The sequence below is a fragment of the Vipera berus genome (genome assembly GCF_964194415.1).
Source record: "Vipera berus genome assembly, chromosome: 12".
In the NCBI taxonomy this organism is placed as follows: Eukaryota; Metazoa; Chordata; class Lepidosauria; order Squamata; family Viperidae; genus Vipera; species Vipera berus.
The window spans coordinates 21,057,185-21,078,917 of NC_138215.1; the positions used below are offsets into that span (position 1 = coordinate 21,057,185).

Consider the following 21,733-nt stretch of genomic DNA (forward strand, 5'->3'; position numbering starts at 1 on the left):
ACAGATGGGCAAATCGGAGGGGCCGGAATGGCACGGGATCCCCTTCCCCACTGACTCAGGCGGACCAGGGGCTGCTGACTAATGTGGGGAGAAAATGATTTCACGCATTCTTACAGAGTGATGCTCCGGCCCCCGTTTTTCCAGATGGTGAGGGGGCTTTGGCAGGCCAGGCCAGGAGCAGTCTTGGAAGAGGCGTGGAGGAGGATGCCACGGCCTTTCCGTGACCGGCTGCCAACCCAGAACGGACCCAGGGGGCTTCCGAACTCTGCTTTCTTTGTCTGAAATGCCAACCCCCCTCCCCTCCTTTGCTCAGTTAGCAAGATAAATAAGCCCATCACCCCACCCTTCACAACCAACTGTTTTATCCAGTAACAACAATACCACTGCGTTTCCCATGGCAACTGAAGCCATCTCAGAACCGAAGCTTTCCTACCAGAGAAAGCTCAGCCAAGAGAGAGAATTGCAGGAGGGGTTTGGGTCCAGCCTCCCCCCCCCAAGCCACACAAATGATCTGAACTGGGCCCAGATGTGCACTGAAGCTGCTGGCCCAGATGTGCACTGAAGCTTCCTTCATTGAACTTCTGCTTCACCCCCCCCCCGCCCCAGCTTCTCTAGGGACAAGAAGCCCCCCCACGCCAGCAGACTAGGAGGTTGTGGGAGGAGAGCCAGGGGCCTCTGGGGGGCCCAGACCAGAGCCAGTTTCAGACGAAAAAGGCCGCAGGTCTGCTTCTGGGGCTGTGGTGGAAGCCAGGGCCCTTCTGGGAAACCCCTGCAAATTCAGGGTGGCTGAAGCCAGAGCCGGCTCTGGGTAGGCGCCTGGTGGCCCCGAGCTGTGCTGGCACCCCGCTTCCCCTGGTGCTTCCATGGACAGTGCAGGGCCCGGAGAGAGGAGGGGTGAGCTGCCCTTTCAAGCCCCTTACTTGTATTTCTGTCTCTTTGACTTTGGACTCCAGGACCAATTTTGTTGCTTGCTGCTCTTTACTGAGGCTCTGAAGTCTCTCATAGGTGACTTTATGCTCAGCGGAGACTCTGGCCAGCCCTGCGTCGCACCTGGGATGGACAGAAGGGAGAGTGGCGGGCGGAAAGGGCCGAGGAGGAGCCGGATTCTGCTCCTCCCTTTGGCTGACCACTGTAGCTCAATCAAGCAGATGGGCTCGTGCTGCCCTTCCTCCCGAGTAAGGTAGGAGAAAGAGGAAAGGCAGCCTGGGCAGCAACAGGTCCAGGCGTGGGGCTTCAGGGAAAGGCTGAGTCAGGGCGATCTTGGCAGCAACTGAGCAAAATGACATCAGGTTAAGGGGAAGCCAGCCCACCTTGGACCCAAAGCCAGAGGGGGGTGGATGCTCCCAAAGTGCTTCTCCAAATAAGCTCCACAGTGCACATGGCAGGAAATTGTCCCACACAGTTCCAGGCTGGGAGGGGAGGGGAGGGCCCCGGAGCAGAAGAGTCTGAAGCCAGGGGAACAGCCCCCCACACCAGACCCCCTCATCACACACACTTGCCAGGGAGATATGCCAAATGAATGGTTGATGTGAACTGATAGGAGCCACCAGCACGGAGGGGCGAGTGCCAGAGACAGAGTCACAAATGCATTCTTTGCCCAGATCATTTCAAACTTGAGTTTGCAGCTGACGGACGGAAGAAGCTGCTCTGTGTCGGTGCACAGCCAGAGCTGGGCTCTAGGCCGGCTGGACCCCACTCCGGGGCCCCAGGCTGCTCCCAACGGCTCTGACCCTCTGCACACCTTCTTAACTTCACGGGTTAGGACTACAGCTCCCAAAATCCACTGCCTTCTTCCCCAGCCCCTCCTCCTTCTAAGATTCTTCTGCCCCGGGGAGGAGAGCCCAGCTTCAAGCCTTGGGGGATCTCACCTGGACACCCGCCCACGAAGGTCCCCCAGCCCAGACAGCTGCCGCATCTCCAGGCTCTTCAAGGTCGAGTTTGTTCCGTAACTTAGGTTATCCCTGACCCGGATCTGCTCCTGCAGAGCCTGACAAGGGCAGGAAATGTGAGAATGAATGGGATGGGGAAGGGGAATGGGGAGCTGCTGGCATTTCCTGCCCCCGTTGGCCCCACTTCATATCCCACAGCCGTCTCCAAAAAGGGATGGAGGGCAGAAAGCCAATAGGGCAGCGTGGCCAGGAGCAGTCTATCCCTCAATGCCAGCTGCGAGGGGAAAGACTTGGGGGGAGGGTCTGGCCCCAGCAGAAGCAGGTACTGGTGTGCGAGGCCGTTGCATCCCAACCTGGCGCTTCTCTAGCACAAGCAAGATTTCTCAACCTTGGGGAATTTTGGAAGTCCGCAGGAACTCGGGGTGGGTGAGGGCAGAAAAGGGAAGGTGGCCCTTGCTGTCCTGTGGACGACGTGGCTGTGTGAGATGTGACTGTTCTGTGGCAGACAGCTGAGCCAGCAGCCGCTTCTTTTCTCCAAGCCATCGTCCCTCGGTGGGAGCCCCCTGACCCGGCCCGGCTCCCCTAGATGTCCAGGAGCCCCAGAGGCCGTGAGGAGCCACCACTGACCTCGATGTCCCGATTCAGCTGCCGGACGATGGCGGTGATGTTGCGGATATGCTCCTCCAGCAGCTGCCTGGCCAGCCGGTCCCCGCCACCCTTGTTCTGCATCCGGTGCAGCGTGGAGACGATGTCCTCCTTGATGCGGAAGGCGTGCTCCACCAGGGCCGCCGTGGTCTTCTCATGGCTGAGGATTCGGTCCTCTAGCTGGTCCATCAAGCGGGCCGAGCCCAGCGGAACCGCCGTCAGGGCCTGGCTGTGCAGCGGGAAGTTCCGGATCCGTCTGAAGGAGGGAGCAGCCGAGGGGCAGCAGCAGCAGTGGGCCCGACCCGGACTCTTTCCCCTTCCAGACACCTGCTGCTCTGCCAGACCCCCCTCCCTCCCAGGTCTGGCCTGCCTCTGCTATGGCTTGGCAGGTGCTGGACTCCTTCTGGGCCTGCCCTCTGACCCAGGCCAGGAGTGGGGCAGCAGGGGGCCAGGAACATGGCCCGGAAGCAGCAGCTGCTCCCAGGAGCCCCCCAGAAGATGAGCAGCCCAGCCCAGCCAGGAAATCCCCACTTGAGGACGGACAGGACCCCCCATTCTTCCCCCTCCCCTCCTTGGGAGTCTCCGGGTACCTTTCGGCTGGTCCGAGGGTGGAGAAGTTTGGGCTCCTCTGGGCCATCTTCTCTTTCCAGGGATTTACACCTGTTGGGGAAAGAGAGGCGTGAAGGCCTTGCCTGGTGGGTTCAGGCCTTCCCCACCCATCCCGAGTCTCCAACATGATGCTGAAGTCTGGGAGAGGGGAGCACAACCAGGGGTTGGTGGGAGAAAGCAGGGTGCTATGGAATATTCCTGAGCCGCCTGGAATTATTAAAGACTTCTGAGCTGCTTGAAATTAAAGCCCAACGGGGGTGGGGGGAAAAAGGGGGTTCCTGGGGTACCCTTTTAAGCAGCCCTTTTGGCCCCCGAGGGTCGCTGGCGCTTCCTCTGTTTTTGCTGCTCTCCTCATTGCTCTTTTGGGCACATCTATTAAAGCAGCAGCACTTCATTAATGGCGCTGGTAGACCAGATGTTAAAGTGCCCCCATTAAAGGCTTGTCTGGATGGGACGCTTGGAGCGCAGCTTCCCAGGCTGCCTCTAAAGCAAAGCGGGCAGGGCCAGAGGGCAGGAGAGGTACATCCGAAAAGCCCAGGAGGGTCTCCACCACAACAACCACAATGAGCGGTCCTTGGAAACACCCCCATTTGAGGGTCCCCCCCCACTGCCTGCCTGCCAGCCCAGAATGCTTGAAGTTATTCCGGCTGGGCGGTCTCCCATTTGGCTGGCCCAGCACAGCAGGAAGGATGACCAGTCTCCTCGCCTGCTCTGGGAGGGCAGCAAAGCTCCCCCTCCTGGGCTCCAGAAAAGTCTCTCCCAGGAGGGCGAGCAGGCGGGCAGTGGCTCAGCTCAGGGTGTCCCAAAGGCCCCCAAGTGGGATTCAAGCAGATCAAGCCAGTGGGCGGCATACTGCAAGTCTCCCTATTCACAAGGGGGGGAGGGGCGCGCTGAGGGTGGAGAAGTTTGGGCTCCTCTGGGCCATCTTCTCTTTCCAGGGATTTACACCTGTTGGGGAAAGAGAGGCGTGAAGGCCTTGCCTGGTGGGTTCAGGCCTTCCCCACCCATCCCGAGTCTCCAACATGATGCTGAAGTCTGGGAGAGGGGAGCACAACCAGGGGTTGGTGGGAGAAAGCAGGGTGCTATGGAATATTCCTGAGCCGCCTGGAATTATTAAAGACTTCTGAGCTGCTTGAAATTAAAGCCCAACGGGGGTGGGGGGAAAAAGGGGGTTCCTGGGGTACCCTTTTAAGCAGCCCTTTTGGCCCCCGAGGGTCGCTGGCGCTTCCTCTGTTTTTGCTGCTCTCCTCATTGCTCTTTTGGGCACATCTATTAAAGCAGCAGCACTTCATTAATGGCGCTGGTAGACCAGATGTTAAAGTGCCCCCATTAAAGGCTTGTCTGGATGGGACGCTTGGAGCGCAGCTTCCCAGGCTGCCTCTAAAGCAAAGCGGGCAGGGCCAGAGGGCAGGAGAGGTACATCCGAAAAGCCCAGGAGGGTCTCCACCACAACAACCACAATGAGCGGTCCTTGGAAACACCCCCATTTGAGGGTCCCCCCCCACTGCCTGCCTGCCAGCCCAGAATGCTTGAAGTTATTCCGGCTGGGCGGTCTCCCATTTGGCTGGCCCAGCACAGCAGGAAGGATGACCAGTCTCCTCGCCTGCTCTGGGAGGGCAGCAAAGCTCCCCCTCCTGGGCTCCAGAAAAGTCTCTCCCAGGAGGGCGAGCAGGCGGGCAGTGGCTCAGCTCAGGGTGTCCCAAAGGCCCCCAAGTGGGATTCAAGCAGATCAAGCCAGTGGGCGGCATACTGCAAGTCTCCCTATTCACAAGGGGGGGAGGGGCGCGCTGGGATATCTTCCCTCAAGCATCAGGTTGTGCCCTTCTAGCCTGAAAAGGCAACTTTGTATGACCCCCCACCTCCCCAATACCCTTTGCAACAACCAATGAGCTGAAAAGGGAGAAATTGTCCGAAAGTGCCAAATTCCGGAACTCCCCTCTTCAGCCCCCCCAGCCTCCTCCTGATTCCTGCCTCTGTTTCTCCAGGGACCTGCGCTGGGCTGATGCAGCTAGAAAGACTTGCCCTCCCCTCCCATTTTAGGGCCAGTAATGCAGAAAGAAAATGGGCCTTTGTTTCTCACCAGGAAGATCTCCCCCCCCCCCCCCCGCAGCTCAGCAACTCACAGCACCACATGCCACATCTGCATCCAGAGCCCCACATGATGCGCTTCCCAACACCTCAAACTTGAGTGCCCACAGGAAAAGGCATCACCAGAGGGAGGGGGGGCTGCTGCGTCTCTGGCCAACCCCAGAGCAAAAGCTTCACCACCACCCCCGGGTTTATTCTGGGCACGGGCAACTGATGCTTTCTCACCTGAAGAAGCGGGGTGGCTGGCAAGACCAGAATAGCCCCGGTGCCCCCCCCATTTCCAGACAGCGGGAAGAAAGCGTCGCGTCCGAACCCCTTCTTACCTCGTGGCGGCAGGGCCTGGCTACCCCAGACCTTTGCCTAAGCATCGGGCGGCCTCCTGCGCCCTCTTCCAGATGTGCAGGAATGCCAGAGACGTCCCACGAGGCTGGCATGGCCGCGCCGCCGAGGTGCACCTGCCCTCTCGCCTCTTTGCGGGTGGGGCCTCTGCCAGCGTCCTGGAGGAAGGAGGGCGGAGGGAGAAAGGAGCAAAGCGCTGCGAGCGGTTGCCTGGACGCTGTCGCTATGGCAACCCCCATCTCATCCTCCACAAAGCGAGGCCCTCCTGGAGGGAGAGGAGAAAAGGAACTTATTTATAGGGCGCAGCGCAGCCAAGACCCGCAAGGCGCCTCCCGGGCAGAGCCAGGAACCCCCCCCCCAGCGGCGCCCGCCAAAGAGCTGCAGAGCAAGCGATCGGAGGAACGCCCTCCCCCCGCAAATTCCGGTACTTCCCGCAGATTCGCGTCTCGTAAAGGACTCGGCTGCCCCTCCCCTCCCCCCCCGCCGCCAGGAAAGCGCCGAGCAAGCCCGACGGCGGCCAGGAGCTCCCCGCTGGAGATGCCGCTGGCACGGGCCTGGCCCGGAGGAGGGGGCGCTGGAACAACGGGGGGGGGGACCCCGGTTCCTCTCACGCTGCTCCCGAAGGGGCAACTCAGCCTCTTTCGCACGGGACCGCTAGGGGGCGCTGCCGCTCGCCGTCCCGCGACCAGCCGTCCAGCCGGCTCTGCCGGGCGGGGTGCGTGTGGGAGGCGTGCAGGGGGCGCCGGTCCGGTCCTGGCGCAGGGGGACCGCGGGCGGGCGGTGGCCGAGGCCCTTCGGCCACCCACGCCGCGAACTCAGCAGCCACCGGTGGGAGTCCCGCGGCTGCTCCGGGCTTCGCCGGGTCGTGCAGCCCGTCCCGTCCCCCGAGCCGGCCGGCCCACCTGGCAGGGCTGTGGCGGGGCTCTGGTCGGGAGGCGCGGGGAGGCCCCGGCGAGCCCTGCTTGTAGGGGCTGGGCTGGGCGGGCCGGGCAGCGGGAGGAGCGCCGCGCGGAGCCGCCCTCTCGGCCCCGCTCCAAGGCCCCGGCGAGGGGCGGCTCCAGTCCGGCTCTCTGCATGGCGCGACTGCTCCGCCGTGCTCTCCGCGGCGGCGCCCGGGCTGCAGCTGCGCCGTGAGCCCGCCGGACCCGGCGCCGTTCGGCCATGGTGAGTGGGGGACGAGCGCGCGGGGAGCCCCGGAGAGGCGCTGCCCGCCCGGGGCTCCCGGGGTGGAGGCGCGCCCCGTCCCTCCCTCCTGCGGGCTGGGGAGGCTCGGCTCCGGGACTCGGCCTCCTCCCTCGGACTTCTCGGGCAGGCGGGCCGGAGCGGACCGCGACCTCCCGAGGGGTCCGTCCGTCTCCGCCGCAGGGGGAGGGCCGCCTGATGCTCCGGCAGATGTCCTGGTGCAGGCGGAGGCGAAATATTGCGCCCGGGAAGGGCTCCGTCGCGGCTGGCCGAAGGGCGCGAGCTCCAGGGCTGCTCGGCAGAAGGGCGTCCCGCTGGCCTCCCAGTCTTGCCCCGTCCCCGGACCGACGTCCCGAATGGTGCCCTGTTCAGGGCTGCTTCGGCCACGAAGCCAGGGGGATGCTTGGTGGGGGTGGGAGATCTTCCTGGCAGCAAAGTTGGGCTGAAGCTTCTGGGTGTTGTGGCTGCCCCCCCCCCCCGTCCTGCCTTCCTTGTCCCAGGAACTGATGACTCCGTCCTTGTCCTTTCCCTCTGAGCCGGGGCCAAGTGGGCTCCCCAGGGCAGCCGGATGCTGACTGCTGTGGCCAGCATTGTTGGTGCTTTGTACTTGTTGAGCTTCCGAGCATCCCATCAGCTCTGCGCAGGCGGGCGGGCGGGCGAGAGCACCCTGGCAAGGGCCTGAAACTACAAGCCAGGATCTACACTAGTCCCCGGCTGCTGCCGGCAGGGCTCCCTGGTAGATGATGCTCCTTTCCAGGCTCTGATGCCAGCCAGGCGCCACTCCAGAGTGGGCATGACAGAGCAGGGCGCGGGTGCCCAAGAACTCTCCTGTCCACATTGTTGGGCATTTGGCTGTCCGGAAGTAGCCAGGCAGGATCCCGGGTGCAAAGCAGAGGCAGGTGGGGAGCCGAACAACAGTGGTGCAGCACCCGGTCTGAGGATCCTTCTATGCTGGCTCAGGAATTCTGGGAGTTGGAAATCCACGAGTCACAAAAGAGCCAAGGTTGCCTACCTGTTCTAGGGCATGCAACTCACAGGGCTCCACGCAGACCCCCACCCGGGTCCCAGATGACTCCACTTCCTTCCGACCACAAGGGTTGGCCCCTTCCCAAGGCGTGAGAAGACAAAGGTTTTGTCCCGGCTGGCCTGCTTGGTGAAGGCAATTGGAAACCCGGGCTCCAGTTTCAGTCTTGCGGCAAGTCTGGCTTTTAACCGAGCTGGCTGGCGTTTCTGGTGCTCTCAGCCCAGGCTGCTTGGAGTGGGGCCAGCCAGGGAAGGCAGCCTCCTTAACCCGTGGCTTCTTGGATCCCTTGCCTCGGGGCTGGGCCCACCTCGCAGAGGTGTTGAGCTCTTTCCCAAGTCTTGAAGACTCCTCTAGTTGTTTTTTTAAAAAACTGCCGGGTCTCGTACCTTCAGGGGTCATCTGGCCCCCGACAGCAGACCGGGGCCATCACCTTCTTGTCTCCAGAGCTGCCGGAGGCGGCGGCCTTTGCTAGAATTCAGCCTGGCTGCTACTTTCCTTGCATTTTCAACTTGGCAGCATCACTTTGTGCATTTCTTGCAAATGGAAGCTTAGATTCTGAAGATACCCCCGGGGATCCTGGGGTCTGTGCGGAAGCCACCTCCCTTGAGAATCTGAGTTGCTCAGAAGGTGGTCTGTGCTGGCAACTCTGCCTAAAGCTGCCCACCCCCAGAATTGCCTGTGGGCTGCCTAGGCGCCTCCTGGTGAATCAGGAAGCTGAGGGCCAGCTGGAAACCCCAGAGGAGGAAAAGAGCTGCTTGCCTCATGCCGGAGACGCCACAGGGAAATCTCTGAGAATGCTCGAGATCTTCTTTGGCTCTTTCGAACTCTGTCTTGGCTTTGACGAGACAGAATTCCTTTGCGAAGAGCAGGGCCTGTTGGAGAGGTGAAATCGGAGGAAGGGGTTCCTGCCCCTCGGGCCACTCCCACCCTCTGCCCTGGGCCACTGGCTGGAAGGTTCTCAGGTGACGCCAAGCACCTGTCAGACCAGGCTGTCCTCATAAAGCCTCCGCTGCATCTTGGTTCGTGGTGCTGCAGCATCCCTGCAACACGAACCTCGCCATGCTCTCCACCTGCCCTTGGTGGCATGCCTGCACACTCCCCCGCCGGATGGAGGCCCCTGGCTGCCCTTCTGCCACCTCTGAACCCCAACGCGGGCCGAGCAGGGAAGAGGTGGGTACCATTCAGCTTGGGGGTTGCAAGGTTGAGTTTGACGGATTGCCCCAATTTGGTGGCCGTCCCAGTGAGTTGGTCAGACTGAGCCAGAACGCGTAGCCCCTGGATGCAGAAAGGGTCTTGCTGGTTCGGGGGGCCTCGGGGCTCCCTGCCACCGCCCAGGCGCCGAGCTGTGAGAACTGCTCTTTCTCGAAAGCCCGCTGGCTCAGTGCCAGACTGGGCCCTTCACGTGGGGGGTGCTTCATCCAGAAGCATCCTGGACATTCTGATCATGGAGGGGCCAGAGGTGACCCGGTATCGCTACACTTCACCTGCCTGGTTCTGTTGGAAGTCTAGGAGCTCCAGCCCTTCCTGCCTTCGGTCCTGCCCCAGGGCAGGAAGCCGGAACTCCCCTTGGCCAAGGTCCCCTGAGTGGTGGGGACAGGAAACCCAGCTCTGTGGCCTAGCGAGCGGGTTCCTTGGAGGGACTGCCTTGGCCTTGTGGGCCTGGGGTGGCTGCTGTGGTGCAACTGAGCTGGACCTTGGTACCACGTGTCCTCGTCCTGCCCTCCCCTCCCCGGGCAGATCCCCTAAGCTACAGTGAGCTTTAGAGCGGTCTGAGCATGGCTGTCATTGCAAGGCGGCTGCTCATGGCTGCTGCAGAGCTGGGTCTCTCGTGGTTCTAAATGGTCCCACAGATTCTGTAGTGTGGACGCTGCTGTGTTGGGCGCACCTTTTCTGGGCTGTTGTGGGCGTCGCCTTATTTATTTTTATGGAAAGTGTGGCCTTTCTGCTGCTCCTTCAGATGGAGGCTTTGGGGCTGGGAAGGGCCTCAATGGGACAGGCAGAGACCTTTTAAATCAAGGAAGTTACATCTGATTTTACTGGATCTTCTAGTTCAAAAAAAGAAGGAACACACCCTGCTGGCATGTCACCGAGTGTACAGATGCCCTACACCGAAGTGTTTCTTTAACCTAGTTTCTTGCTGGCAGAAAATGGCTGGAGCAAAGCCTCTTCTTGCAGGGGGCAGATCGGACACCCTCTCCTTTGGTGGCCGGAACAAGTCTTGGCCTGAAAACACTTTGCAGACCCAAAGCAAACAGTGTCTCCAAGATGCAAAAGGCAGGTCTCTGGTTGCTTTGTTGGATCTGCACACAGGAAGCCTTCAAGGGGGCAGCCCTCAGGCCTGGAAAGCTCCAGTCCCCAGGGACAGCCCCCTTGGGCAGGAAATTCCTCCTTGTGGCAAGTCTGGATGCCCTCTGTCAGTTTACCTCTGCTGGTTCCTGTCGTCCCTCTTGGAGAGCAAACAGAAAGTGCCGTCACGAGTGCCAATCTCAGCCTCAGCCAGAGCAAGCCTTCCTCACGGCCCCTTCCAGGGGTTCAGTTTTGCACCGTTGCTGGGCTGGATCCGAAGGTGTTGGCAAGACAGGGAGCCTGCCTGACTTGTGGGCAAGTACCGCACAGTAGCGATCTGTCATTCCTCCTTTGGCCCTCCTGGCTGGCGGGTCTTTGGGCTCAAGCCGACTCATGAGGAGGAGCCAGCAGGCTGGGGATTATGGGCAGTTCTGAGTAGGAACTCCAGTCGATCTGCCCTTTGCTTTGTGTTGGAGAAGAAAAGAGGGTGGCTGCTCAGACTGTTTTGAGACTGGTGTGTTGTTCAAGGGCAGCCACTGTAAGGGATGATGTGAAGTCAATGGCATTTCTCAGGATTTGCTCCAGCGTGCTGGCTTGGCAGCTGCCTCGGAGGGCCACTCCGCGCTCGCTTGTCCTTGCCTCCAAAGCCGACATGCAAATGGGGTTTTCCTCAGCTGCCACAGACTTGGAGCTCTGATGGGTTCCTAGCTGCATCAATTCCTTCTGAGGCCTCCAGCTGGGCGGCTTCAGCATTCCTGCCCCCCCTGCAACCGATCCCACCCACCGGCCCTTGGTCCCACGCCTTTGCTACACCGTGAATGTAACTCTTCAGATGCCAGGCGGCTGGCAATAGTCAAAGGCCCAGCCACACCCTTTAGGTTCTGGCAGCAGACACAAGCCCCCTCAGCTGGGTCTTTCTCATCAGCACCAAGGGGAGGCTTGGGGTTGCTGGTGCTTTCTGGCCTACCTCACAAGGCAGTGGTGAGGAGCACCTGGGCCACCGTAAGCTCTGTGGCTGGCTTCATTGCTGCACGGGGCATCTCCAACTTCCTCCCACATCTGTGCTCCTAGGAGAAAGGCCAGAATTCCAAAATCATTCATCAGTTTTATTTTTCCCCAGTATGACTTACTCATCCCTTCCCCCTCCCCCGCTTTTTTTTGTTCAGACATAACTTGTAGGCTTCCTTTTCAGAACTGATTTATGATTCAGTTTTTCCTTCAGATTCGCTTTCCGGCTTCTGTTGCTTGTTAGCCCTCTTTGCTTCTGGCTGGCTAACGAGCATGCAAAACACAAAATCTGTGGTTGGCTTTAAACTTTTGGGGGGAAAATGGTTGAATTCAAGGAGTAGTTTTCTTTAGCAAAACAGTCTGCTGTGAATGTGTGGAAAGACAGCCATTTTGGGGGTGGGTAGCAGAGAACCAGTCGAACTTTCCTTAGTGGGAACAAGAAGTCGGCCGTTCATTTTGCAGCCATTAAGGAAAGGAGCGACCCGAATCTCCGAGGGACTCGGGTGTGACTCAGTTTCACCTTCAGCAAAACCTCTTCGCGTCTGGTGTGCAGCCCAACAACTTTTCAGATGATTTCTGCAATCAAACAATAGGATCCTCTGAGAGGGACAACTGGATCAGTGGAACAATGGGAGCTGTAGTCCAATCCTTCTTGAGAGTGCCAGTTGTAAAGGCTGTTCTGCTGTCCCAGCAGCACCCATGTGCAACCAAGGAGGCAACAGATGTTGTCGTTGTTAAGGGCTGGAATGATACAGGTGTACCTTGAAACCGGATCATTCAGACCGAGTACGCATAATGCTTATTTTTTTAAAAGTTGATAGGAGTAGATGGGTAAGGCTGAAGGCCAAGACCTCCAGCCTGCCCGTTCTCTTCTCCCTGCATGGATCTCTGCTGCCTGAGTTGAGAGAGAAGACCTTTACACTGGGCTGGGGATGGTCTCCCTAGCCAGGTGCAATGCTCAGCTCCATGGGGCTCCGGCCCCACGTGGGAGGGGCTTGGTGGGAGTTGTAGGGAAGGCGCTCGCCTTCCCTCAGCAGTAAAGGGCCTTGCAAGTAACAGGTGCTGCCGCCAAGGAGGCTGCTGGGCGCATCTGGCAGAAGGCTGCTTGGCTCAGGAAAGCCAGCCCAGGGGCCTGAAATGGAGCCTCAGGAAGAGAAGTGAGTGGGGACAGGCTTTTGTCTTCCTGAAGCCGTTGGTGCTCTGGGTTGATTCCCCTGACACAGATCCTCTGGGGTGAGGGAGATCCCTGGGGCCCCCCTGTGGAAATGATCCTGTCCCTATTTTCTGGCTGAGTCGTGGCAAAGCTGGGGGGGGGGGAAGGACATCGAGAAGAAACATGCTGAAAGCCTGGAGAGGAGCAAGGCGGCTCTTGCTTGCACCCACCATCTCAGGAGGTAGGACTGCCCTCTTGCTAGTCCCCCAAGAGTGGCAGCCAGGCTGGGCTGAGCCAGCCTCCTGCAGGGGAAGAGTAATCCTGGCTCAGTTTCCAAGGCTCAATTTGCTGGAAGAAAATGCTTCTTTCTCCAAATCCATGGACAAAACGGCTCTTTCTGAGACGTAGGGCCCTGGACTGAACCTCGTTCAGGTCACACGATACCAACCAAACGATGCACCCCAAAGGTGGACAATGGGCTTCCTAAGCATCTCCACTGGCCTTCGAGATGCTGATGCTTTGGGGTGGGGTGTCTATAGCAACAGTTGTGCTGGGTTTGAGCCATCTCTCTCTCTCTCTCTCTCTCTCTCTCTCTCTCTCTCTCTCTCTCTCTCTCTCTCTTGTGTGTGTCTGTGTGTGTGTGTCTGTGTGTGAGCAGCAAGTGCTTTAAATACTCTGTGTTGCCCTGCTGCCGATGCTTCACAAGCTAGAAAGCGTCTCTGCCCTGTGGGTGGCCATAGGTTGTCCTGGGATCAAAAGAGAACAGGGAACCCCAGGGTGGGATGGGGAAGAGTGCAGAAAGGTTCCTTTAATATGCCAAAATCAACCCAGAAAAGCTCCAGGGGCTCACTGTCTCTCACTGTAATATCCTGAAGGCTGGCAAAAGCATTTCAGCAAGCAAAGCAGTTCATGCTGCCTTCTCGGTCATTCCTAAAAGCGACTGGTGGGTCAAGAGGTGGGTCCGCCCTACCAGCTGATGAAATCTGTTGCAAGGGGGCTGCATTGGGATCTGCTGCAGGAAAGGTCTGTTGAGGGAGAACAGCTGCCCATTTTCCAAGGCACAGGCAAGATATCTGAGGGATGTTTCCTCCTTGAAGCAAACGTTTTTTTCCACAATATAGAAATATGAATAGCTTTTGTCTGGGTGATTTTAAAGGCCGATTATTGCTGACGCACTTTGAGGAGTATCTTCTTATTCTGGCCTCCTTGGGGAATTCTTTGGAACGCTGTCGGACTGGCTCTGGGGCAGAAGCTTTTCTGGGATTTTTCCTCAGTGCAACCCCAGGAATGGTTTTTCCATGGCTTGTGACTATGGCGGTCCTGCCCAAGAGGGCAGGCCCTGGAAGCGTGGACTCTCACTTCAAACAGTTCTGGCGGCAGATGGGTGGAAGGATGTGGGCTCAGACTGCAGCCGGCCGGGTCCTCTCCTAAGCCTGGCTTTCTATAACCTTCCATCCTCCTTTGGACCGGGCTTGGAACTGTTCAGGCCAGTGAGGGCCTTCCGACAGCCATCTGATCGCCGGTGGGGTCAGGTTTTTCTCCTCCCCTCTCTGGACCTGCTTCGAGCCTTTTCACAAATGCCAGGCGAAAGCTGCTCTCTCTGCTGCCAGAGCTACTTTAAGGCGGGAGGGAGGCTCGTGGGCCCTGAAGGCCTACCTGTCGTGCAGAGCCTCTGCTGCCGTGGCCTGAATGCCCCCACAGGCAGACCTGTCCGAGGTTTTCATCAGCCAGAAACAGAGCTGGGTCTGCTTGGTTTGTGGGCGTGGGCCAAACCGTAGACCGGCCATTATGTTGACTCTAGGCAGGACATTTTCGATAGGTGTTCCACGGTAGGAGTAATGCTAATTAGACACTGATATTGTAAGTTAATTGGCATCAGTGATGAGGAAGGAAACCTTTATCCCAGTTACGGCCAGAAATGATAGAACCCAAGTTCGTGGTCTCTTGTAGCTCCGGCTTGCAAAGGAGCCAGGTGTTTCCACGGGGGGCCCAGGGGTGAAATCTTTTCTCCCACCGGGTGGCAGAGTCCTCCTTCCCTCATTTTTTTCTCCACTTTGTTCCGAGACAGGCCACTTCCTGCTCTCCTGTCCCCTGCACTGGTAGCAGATGCCACAACTGGACGGTGTGTGGGGTTCTATTTTTATCCTCTGACACAATTCCCTCAAGCTTTTTTCAGGCCAAGGAGCTCTTCCGGTTTGCCTCTCTACTCCCTTGTTTAGTCTTGCCCCCTCTGTGCAGGAAGCACCTCCTGATTAGGAGGTCACCACGCTCCGCTAATTCCTTTTTTGGCTGTTTTTCTCCTGTTAGCTCCTTTTCTATTCCCCGGAACACTTGGGAGCTTCCGACTCGCTCTCCTGCAGAGGTTTTTATTCTCCAGCATTAAAGGCCTGGCAGAAACAATCATGCCTGACCAGAATGGAGGAGCCCACCTGGCCTCAGAGCGGCTTCCGAGCCTACCAGCTGTCAGCCGATGGACCAGGAGGCCGGCACGGCAGTGAGACCGCAGAGGCTGGACGGTCACCTTAAAAAGATCTCCTAATGAATCCCAAACTAAGCAGATGCTACTCATACAGTATCCCTTCTAAGGTCCCTTTCACCTCCCAGTTATGTATCTTGCAGAATTTATTTATATACTACGTGTATCATTTGTTAACAATGAAGCTGCTTACTTTTCGTTCTGTAATTCTTACTGGCGGTGCTGTTCCTCCCCATCTCTTGAATCCGCCTCCTAGGAGGTTCTGTCTCCACACAGGTACACCATTTGTGGGGGAAAGGTGGGGGGCGTCCCCACTCCCTTCTTCTAATTAACCTGCTCCCCGGTCTTTTCCTCCCACAGGGGAGCAAGGGCCATTATCGGTATCACTGGCAGAGCCACAATGTTAAGCACAGCGGTGTGGACGACATGGTCCTTCTCTCCAAGATCTCAGAAGACTCCATTGTGGAAAACCTCAAGAAGCGATACCTGGATGACTTTATTTTTGTATCCTTTCCCGAGTCTGTGGTGGCGACTCTCCCCTGCCGGGTGGGTGTTTATTCACCGGCTTCTGACCCGGAGAAGAGGAGCCGACAGGAGCCTCCCAGGTTAGAGTCTCTTCCTGGCCAGCCACTCGGTTACTCTCTGCCAGATGTCAGCCTGGAAGACAGCAGCCCAGGCTAGCAGCGTCTCTCAGTTCAGGGGGAAGGCAGGGGCGGGAAAGCGGCGGCTGGCCCCGCTGCCAGGCCTGTTTTGCTGCTGGCAGGGTCACCTGAGAAAGCTGGCCTTTTCATCCTCCTGCTTTCTCACACACTGGCAGGCTCTCCACAGCGAGGACAGCCATTCAGAGCTCCTCAGCAGAATTTAGTCTTGGGCCGCAAGAGAGCGGGGTGCAGGCCTTGCCCTTCCTTGGCTGATGTTACTGAGCCCCAGTGCTGAGAGAGACCCTGAGCTCAGGGCAAAATGAAGGCGGGGAGGGGGGGGTTCCATCCAAGGATCAGAGATAGAGAAAGCCTCTTGGGCATCCTGAAAGGCAGCTCTTTCTCCAAAATCTCCCTCCCTGCTTGGCAGAGGAAGGAGGAATTGCCCCCAGGGCCCCGTCCCTCTGGGAGCTGCTGTTATCACACAGACCTGAGTGGCTTTGTTTACCTTGCTTTCTCTATAGGATGGAAGAGCAAATAAGCCTTGAAGAAGAGCCAGCCAGCGGCCTTGTTTTGCCCTGGGGAAATTGTCTTGCTTGGGGGGGGTGGGGAGGGGGTGGCTGAACTGCTCAGCCTTTGGCCAAGTAGGGAAACGTGTGGTTGAAAGTAACCTTGGAGAAGGAATGCAAGAATGTTTGTGTAAACAGGCATCTGCCCTGGGAGGAAGGTGGGGGAGGAGGAGAGCCAAGGCGGCTCTCTTCTTCGGCCTGGGGGGGGCGGGGGGGGCAGAGGGACAGTCAGGCTTTCAGAATTTTGTGGTGAAGCAGGAGAGTTCAGTAGTCCTCCTTTGCCAACCCCTCCATCTTGAAGGGCAGAGAGAGCTGCTTTCCTGGAGGGAGGCCCTGGGCTGGGGCCCTTTCCTTCTTCCACTTGGGGCGATGTGGGCCTGCAGAGAGGCAGCCCAAAGCGCCTCGCCTGTCTGAGCTTGGTTCATCTTTCCGGCTGTTTAGTTGTGGCGGTGGCGGCAGCTGCATCTCTCATTCCCGGTGACGGTTTGCAAAGTGGCCCTCATGGGGAAAGGCAGTTGAAATCTTTCCATGGAAGGAGGCTCACCGTCCTCATTCACCAGCCAATTCCTGAGCTGCATCTGGATGACCTGGGTGGATCCCTTTCTCGGATCTCTTCTGTTTTGCACCATCTGGGTGGCTTGTTTGCCTTGGTTTTCTTTGCTTAAGTAGTGGCATAATATCGTCCTGCAGTTACTGACCCCAAACAATGGGATTTTGTTTGTAGGACTGAGCGCTAATTGTGTCCATGTTCGCAGGGCTGGCGTGCTGAATGGCAAGGGGTGGGTGTGGCTATCCTGGGTGTAGTGCCAGCGTGAAGCAGACACCGACACCCATCTCCAAAGCTTGCGGCTCTGCATCAATATGGGAAACTACTGTGGTTGACTTGGAAAGAAGGAAGGGGCGGAAGGAGAGCCCCTGCTCTCTCGCTCTCTCTCTCTCTCCTGCAACCCCAGAGGGGACGCTCCTTTCTGGCAACATTGACTATCACACATCCTCCAATGCAAAGGGAGCGAAACAGTGAGGCAGACACCTATTAACTGAGCTAAAAGCTCACGACAGGCTATCCTTTGCAGGCCCGAGTTGCCAGGTTGGATTCCTGGCCTCCCAGGTGAGGTAGCAAGGGCAGGAGAGGCTGCCCTTTGCCCCAAAGGCTGGACTCTAGTGCTGACTCAGTGCTCTGACCCGAACGGATGTAACTGAAGAGCTGCCGTTATTGCCTAAACTCCCCTGGCAGGCAATGAGACCATCCACAGGTTGAGTCATCCATTTGCTTTTGAAGATGGAAATCAAACAAATCAAACTTCGTATCAGGTGAAATCTGAGGAGCAGCTCAGGTCCACTGTAAGAGGAGGGGGCGCTTCCCTTGTGCTTCTTGAAATGACACCAACCTTGACTTTTCCTAATGTAGACCTACATTGGATCCGTTCTAATCTCTGTCAATCCATTCAAGCAGATGCCGTATTTTGGAGAGAAAGAAATTGAAATGTACCAGGGAGCCGTAAGTGATTTTCTTCAGCTTTTCAAAACTTATTTTCATTAAAAAATGAATTAAAAGCTTCTCCGCTTTTCCCATGGCTCCCTGCTTCTTACTCACCGAGCCTCATTCTCCACAGGCCCAAGTGGGACAGGGCAGGTGTTTCTGGCCGGTCTCTTTCTTCTTCACGGGATCTTTTAATCAATTCTTGTATTTATAACAGCCTCTCGTGTTGTGCCTCACTGCTTGCTTTTCTTTAGGCGCAGTATGAAAATCCACCACATATCTACGCCCTGGCAGACAATATGTATCGAAACATGATAATTGACCGAGAGAACCAGTGTGTGATCATCAGGTAAGGGACTGGCTTCCCTTTCTGCACCTGGGCAGGGCTGGCGGCAGCCGGAGGGAGAGAGGGAGCATCACGTCCGTGGCTCTGCAGGTGGCATCCCCTTCCTGTTGTCCAAAGGAGCTTTGAAGCCAGGGGGAGAAACCCCACGCCTGTTGTTCAGATGAGGGCACATACTTAGTGTAAGCAAATCCAGGGATGGAGGGATAGTACTTAGCACTTAGATTTATATAGCATTTCACAGTGCTTTACAGCCCTCTCTGAGCGATTTACAGTCAGCATCTTGCTCCCCCAACAATCTGGGCCCTCATTTTACTGACTTCAGAAAGATGGAAAGCTGAGTCAACCTTCAGCCAGTCAGGATCGAACTGCTACTGGTAACAGTCAGCAGAATTAGCCTGCAGTACTGCATTCTAACCACTGCGCCACCACGGCTCTTAAGATGGATGGATGGAGAATCCCTGAATGAGAAGGACAAGGGATTTGTTTTGGAAAATTATGGAGCTCAAGGGCATGGATGGCAAGATAAATGAACAGGGGTGAAGGTCTATTGCAGAAAGATGTAAAGGAGGGATCACTGAAATGGACCCAGACGTTCCGCACAGTGGAGTCAAGTGGGCCCGAGGAAACGCTTCTAACTGCAAAGTTACGGGAGAGGATGAAATAGCTGAACCTTAAATGTAGAAGTGAATGGAGTTAAAGTGATGAATGAGGCATAAGCAGGTAAAGAAAACACAGCAATGACTGATCCCACCTGCAAAAATTGTCCAGTGTCTCCATTCCATCCAGAGGGGGGAGAACGTCTCTTTGGTCTATGAAGAAAGTGTACAGTTCTTTGTCAGAAAACGTTGACATTCTGTTGGGCCAGTTGGGTCTCCCAATCCTGCTTCCCACCCCCTTGGGAGGTTCCCCCACTCACCCTGGGACATTAACTTCGAGGGTCCGCGATGCTTGAGGGCAGAACAGTGGATTCGCACTGCCATTTCTGAAAGAGAGAAGAGGGGAAAGGATAAATGAGGCCTCGTCTCTTCCATCTTTGCTTGTGGCACACAGACTTAGCCTGGAAGTGGCCAGTTTGGGGTTTTTTCTCCCCAACTTGTCATTATTGTGGCTTTTTTATTTCTATTTCTGGTTTCTTAAGCTTAAAAAAAAGTAGTATCTGCCACTTACAGGAATTCGTCTTCCGTGTGGCTGAGGACGGAAAGAGAGGCTTGGTTAGGAGTTCTTTCTTTTTTGTTTTGTTTGAAGCTTGGCACGCTGCAATTGCCCTCCAGCTGGGCAGGGCATACAACTTTGCTGTAGAGGGACAACACGGGTGTTCTCCCCTATGAACATTCTGACACTCAAAGTCACCTGAACCTCGAGATGGGCAGCAGATAGATTGGATAAATAAATATATTCATGTTTAGACGTCACCGGGATCTTTTCCTGGCACTGGAAGTGTCTCGGAATACACACAGGCCATGAAAGGAAGAAGGGAGTGGTGGGGGGCCCGAGTCCTGGGGTGACCTGCGGGCGCAAAGGAGCTGGCAAGGCTTTCCTGGTCCTGAGAAGGGGCTACTGACGGTGCCTCTGAGGTGGCTTTGCTTGAAGCAAAGGAGCCCTCAAACCAGCAACAGGAAGAATGACGCTCCACCCAAGTTACTCACGGGTTCTCGGGCAAGCCAAATAGTGCCTCGAGAGAAGGGGCAGGCCTGGCAGAGCTGATGTTCTCTAGGACGAGTTGGTTGAAGGGCGGTGGGCGAGTGCTACTTTGGGGGGGCCTGGTCTAGGAGGGTCCTCTGGCCACGGCCAGGAGATCCATGCTTCTTTGCATGGGGGACGCTGCCCAGTCCAGAGCAGAAGGGCAAGCACGCTGGCTGAGGACAGTTTGGATGTGGCCGCAAGCTCCAGCAGCCAAAATCCTATTTATTCTGGTATCAAATGTACATTTGATTTTTCACTCAATTCGATAACGCATCAACCATGACTTATTTTAGCATATAGCTGAGCCTCACTAGGCAGGCTCATGCCCTATGCATCCTGACTCGGAGTTGCCAGATTAGGTTTTGGATCCTAATCACAGTTTCCCAGGGTAACAACCTCCTTGATCTTGGTGGGATTAACTTCCGAGAAAATACATAGCAGATTTTGCTTTCAATCACCAGTTTCAAGTTTATCATCCCAAGTATATCGATCGCTTTATTTTTTTTTACAAAAAACTTAGGCATGTTAGGGATTTTGAAAAGGAAGCAACAGCAAGATTTATAATACTACATTTGATATGAATGACTGCAAAAATTCTTTGACAGCATTGACAGATGCTAAGCAAGATTTTTAAAGCATGGCTTGTTGGAGAAGCCATCATTCTTGACCCAAAATGCTAAGCTGCAGTGGGTATGTGCACAGTCATACGCTAAGCCAAAACTTTTGAGCCTCATTGTTTTTTTTCCTGCTGATTTTTTTCTCTTTGTGTTGACTTTCAGAACTCTTCAATAGGCACTGCAGTATTTTTGTAACTGTAGATGGGAACAGCTAATAGGTACCAAAATAGAGTTCTCGTAATATTTCTTTTCTAGTGGTTTTAGTCACACATCCTAGCTTTATGTTTGAAAGGCTTTTGCGGACCAGGTCTGGCGGGGCAGCCCTGAGAGGGACTGAAGTAGAAAAGGCAATGCATTTGCCTGCTACTTATTGGAAAAGCAATAGAAAGCAATTGCCCTACAAGGAACCTCGCTGGCTGGAACGGCCACTGTTCCCAGGGGGGCTTTGAGGATACGCCTGGAGGACTCGGAAGGAGTCAAACTGCCTTGCTGGGTCTGCTCCTTGTGGCTCATCAATATTGCATCCTTGTCCTGCTGAGTTTTATACTCAGCAGATCCACCAGGATCCTGATCGATAAAACCATGCAAATTTGCAGAAAAACAGGATCTCAAGCACCCAAGAGCACAGCTGCTCAGGATGGCCCTAAGCCTCGGTCTGGCAGTGGGGGCCATTCAGGCTCCTTTCTCCCCTTCTGCAGCCAAGGATGTGGAAGCCTCTGTTGCTGGTGCCTTAGAGTGCAGCACGCACCACGTCCAAGCCTAGCAAACCAGGGTTGGCTGGCAATGCAAGATGGTACCCTCAGCTTTAACCCTGGCTCCCAATGGATGGAGGGGAAACAAAGCATCAGTCATAGTTCAGGGGTCCAGGCAGGATGACTGGTGGGGAGGGGGTTCTAATCTCCCTGCTCGGGGCAGGTGGAACTGCAGGAGGTCAAGTCTTTTCTTGAGGACTGCTTGGAATGGTTGCAACAAGAGGCTGCTCTTAATTTTCCTCAGTGGCGAAAGTGGTGCTGGGAAGACTGTGGGAGCCAAGTACATCATGAGCTACATCTCCAAAATATCCGGAGGAGGCCCCAGAGTGCAGGTGAGAGGAGGAAGAGGAGACGAGACTTCTGGACAAGCCAGGCCGCTGCTTTCCTTGGGTCTCGCTGTAATTTGTTGGCACTGTGAGAGTCTTGTTGATTATGTCTTTTTCCTCACGTTGCCATGGAAGATCCCAGCCCGCCTGTAACCAGCCAGAGAGGGAGCGACTGTTGTTTTTGGAATGGGCTTCACTGCACACTATAAATATGCTTGCTCAGTTATTTCTAGGAAGGGGAGGAGATCCATTTTTCCCCTGTAAGCCAGATTTAGGCAGCAATGTGGCCAGGAAACAGGTAGAGCAGGGACAGGAGTCTTCCTGACTGCAAAGGAGATTGTTGGTAATTGATTCCAATCCTGGTGTAATTAATGGCAACCTTGTTCAATCTGTTTCTCCTGCAAGATTTGAGAAGGAAAGGGCATCAATGCAAGGAGTGCTAAACAGTAAAAGGGTCTTTTGGTATCCCATGTTGAGGGTGGACATCACTGGGTAGAAAAGCCCCATTTCCGGAAGAAGGGGGCTAGGGCTCTAGGGTGTAGAAAGAGGCCGCTTTAACCTCCCCATTGCTTAAGTCTGCTTGGGTCACTTCCGAAGGGTCGAGGCGGACGGACAGGTGCCTC

The 21,733-nt window shown here is 56.2% G+C and overlaps 2 protein-coding genes across 4 annotated transcripts in view; one reads left to right on the top strand and one right to left on the bottom strand.

Annotated features, from left to right (window-relative positions):
• The window catches only part of FAM81A (family with sequence similarity 81 member A), a 43,588-nt gene that overhangs the window by 1,213 nt on the left and 20,642 nt on the right, over positions 1 to 21,733 (bottom strand). Inside the window, exons 3-10 of the mRNA XM_081336988.1 lie at positions 18,649 to 18,714; positions 18,484 to 18,541; positions 10,876 to 11,129; positions 5,555 to 5,835; positions 3,125 to 3,194; positions 2,517 to 2,790; positions 1,869 to 1,987; positions 921 to 1,050 (exon numbers count right to left, since the gene is read on the bottom strand). Of these exons, the coding sequence (XP_081193114.1) occupies positions 921 to 1,050; positions 1,869 to 1,987; positions 2,517 to 2,790; positions 3,125 to 3,171 (570 nt within the window). The 5' untranslated portion in view covers positions 3,172 to 3,194; positions 5,555 to 5,835; positions 10,876 to 11,129; positions 18,484 to 18,541; positions 18,649 to 18,714. The remainder of the gene's footprint in view (positions 1 to 920; positions 1,051 to 1,868; positions 1,988 to 2,516; positions 2,791 to 3,124; positions 3,195 to 5,554; positions 5,836 to 10,875; positions 11,130 to 18,483; positions 18,542 to 18,648; positions 18,715 to 21,733) is intronic.
• The window catches only part of MYO1E (myosin IE), a 34,362-nt gene continuing 19,243 nt past the window's right edge, over positions 6,615 to 21,733 (top strand). For 2 of the 3 annotated variants that reach the window (XM_081336978.1, XM_081336979.1), the window contains exons 1-5: positions 6,615 to 6,734; positions 15,060 to 15,203; positions 17,315 to 17,404; positions 17,641 to 17,735; positions 21,029 to 21,116. In XM_081336978.1, the coding sequence (XP_081193104.1) occupies positions 6,732 to 6,734; positions 15,060 to 15,203; positions 17,315 to 17,404; positions 17,641 to 17,735; positions 21,029 to 21,116 (420 nt within the window). In that variant the 5' untranslated portion in view covers positions 6,615 to 6,731. Of the gene's footprint in view, positions 6,735 to 15,059; positions 15,204 to 17,314; positions 17,405 to 17,640; positions 17,736 to 18,271; positions 18,453 to 21,028; positions 21,117 to 21,733 lie in introns of those variants that run through there. The other variant, XM_081336980.1, reaches the window with a different exon arrangement.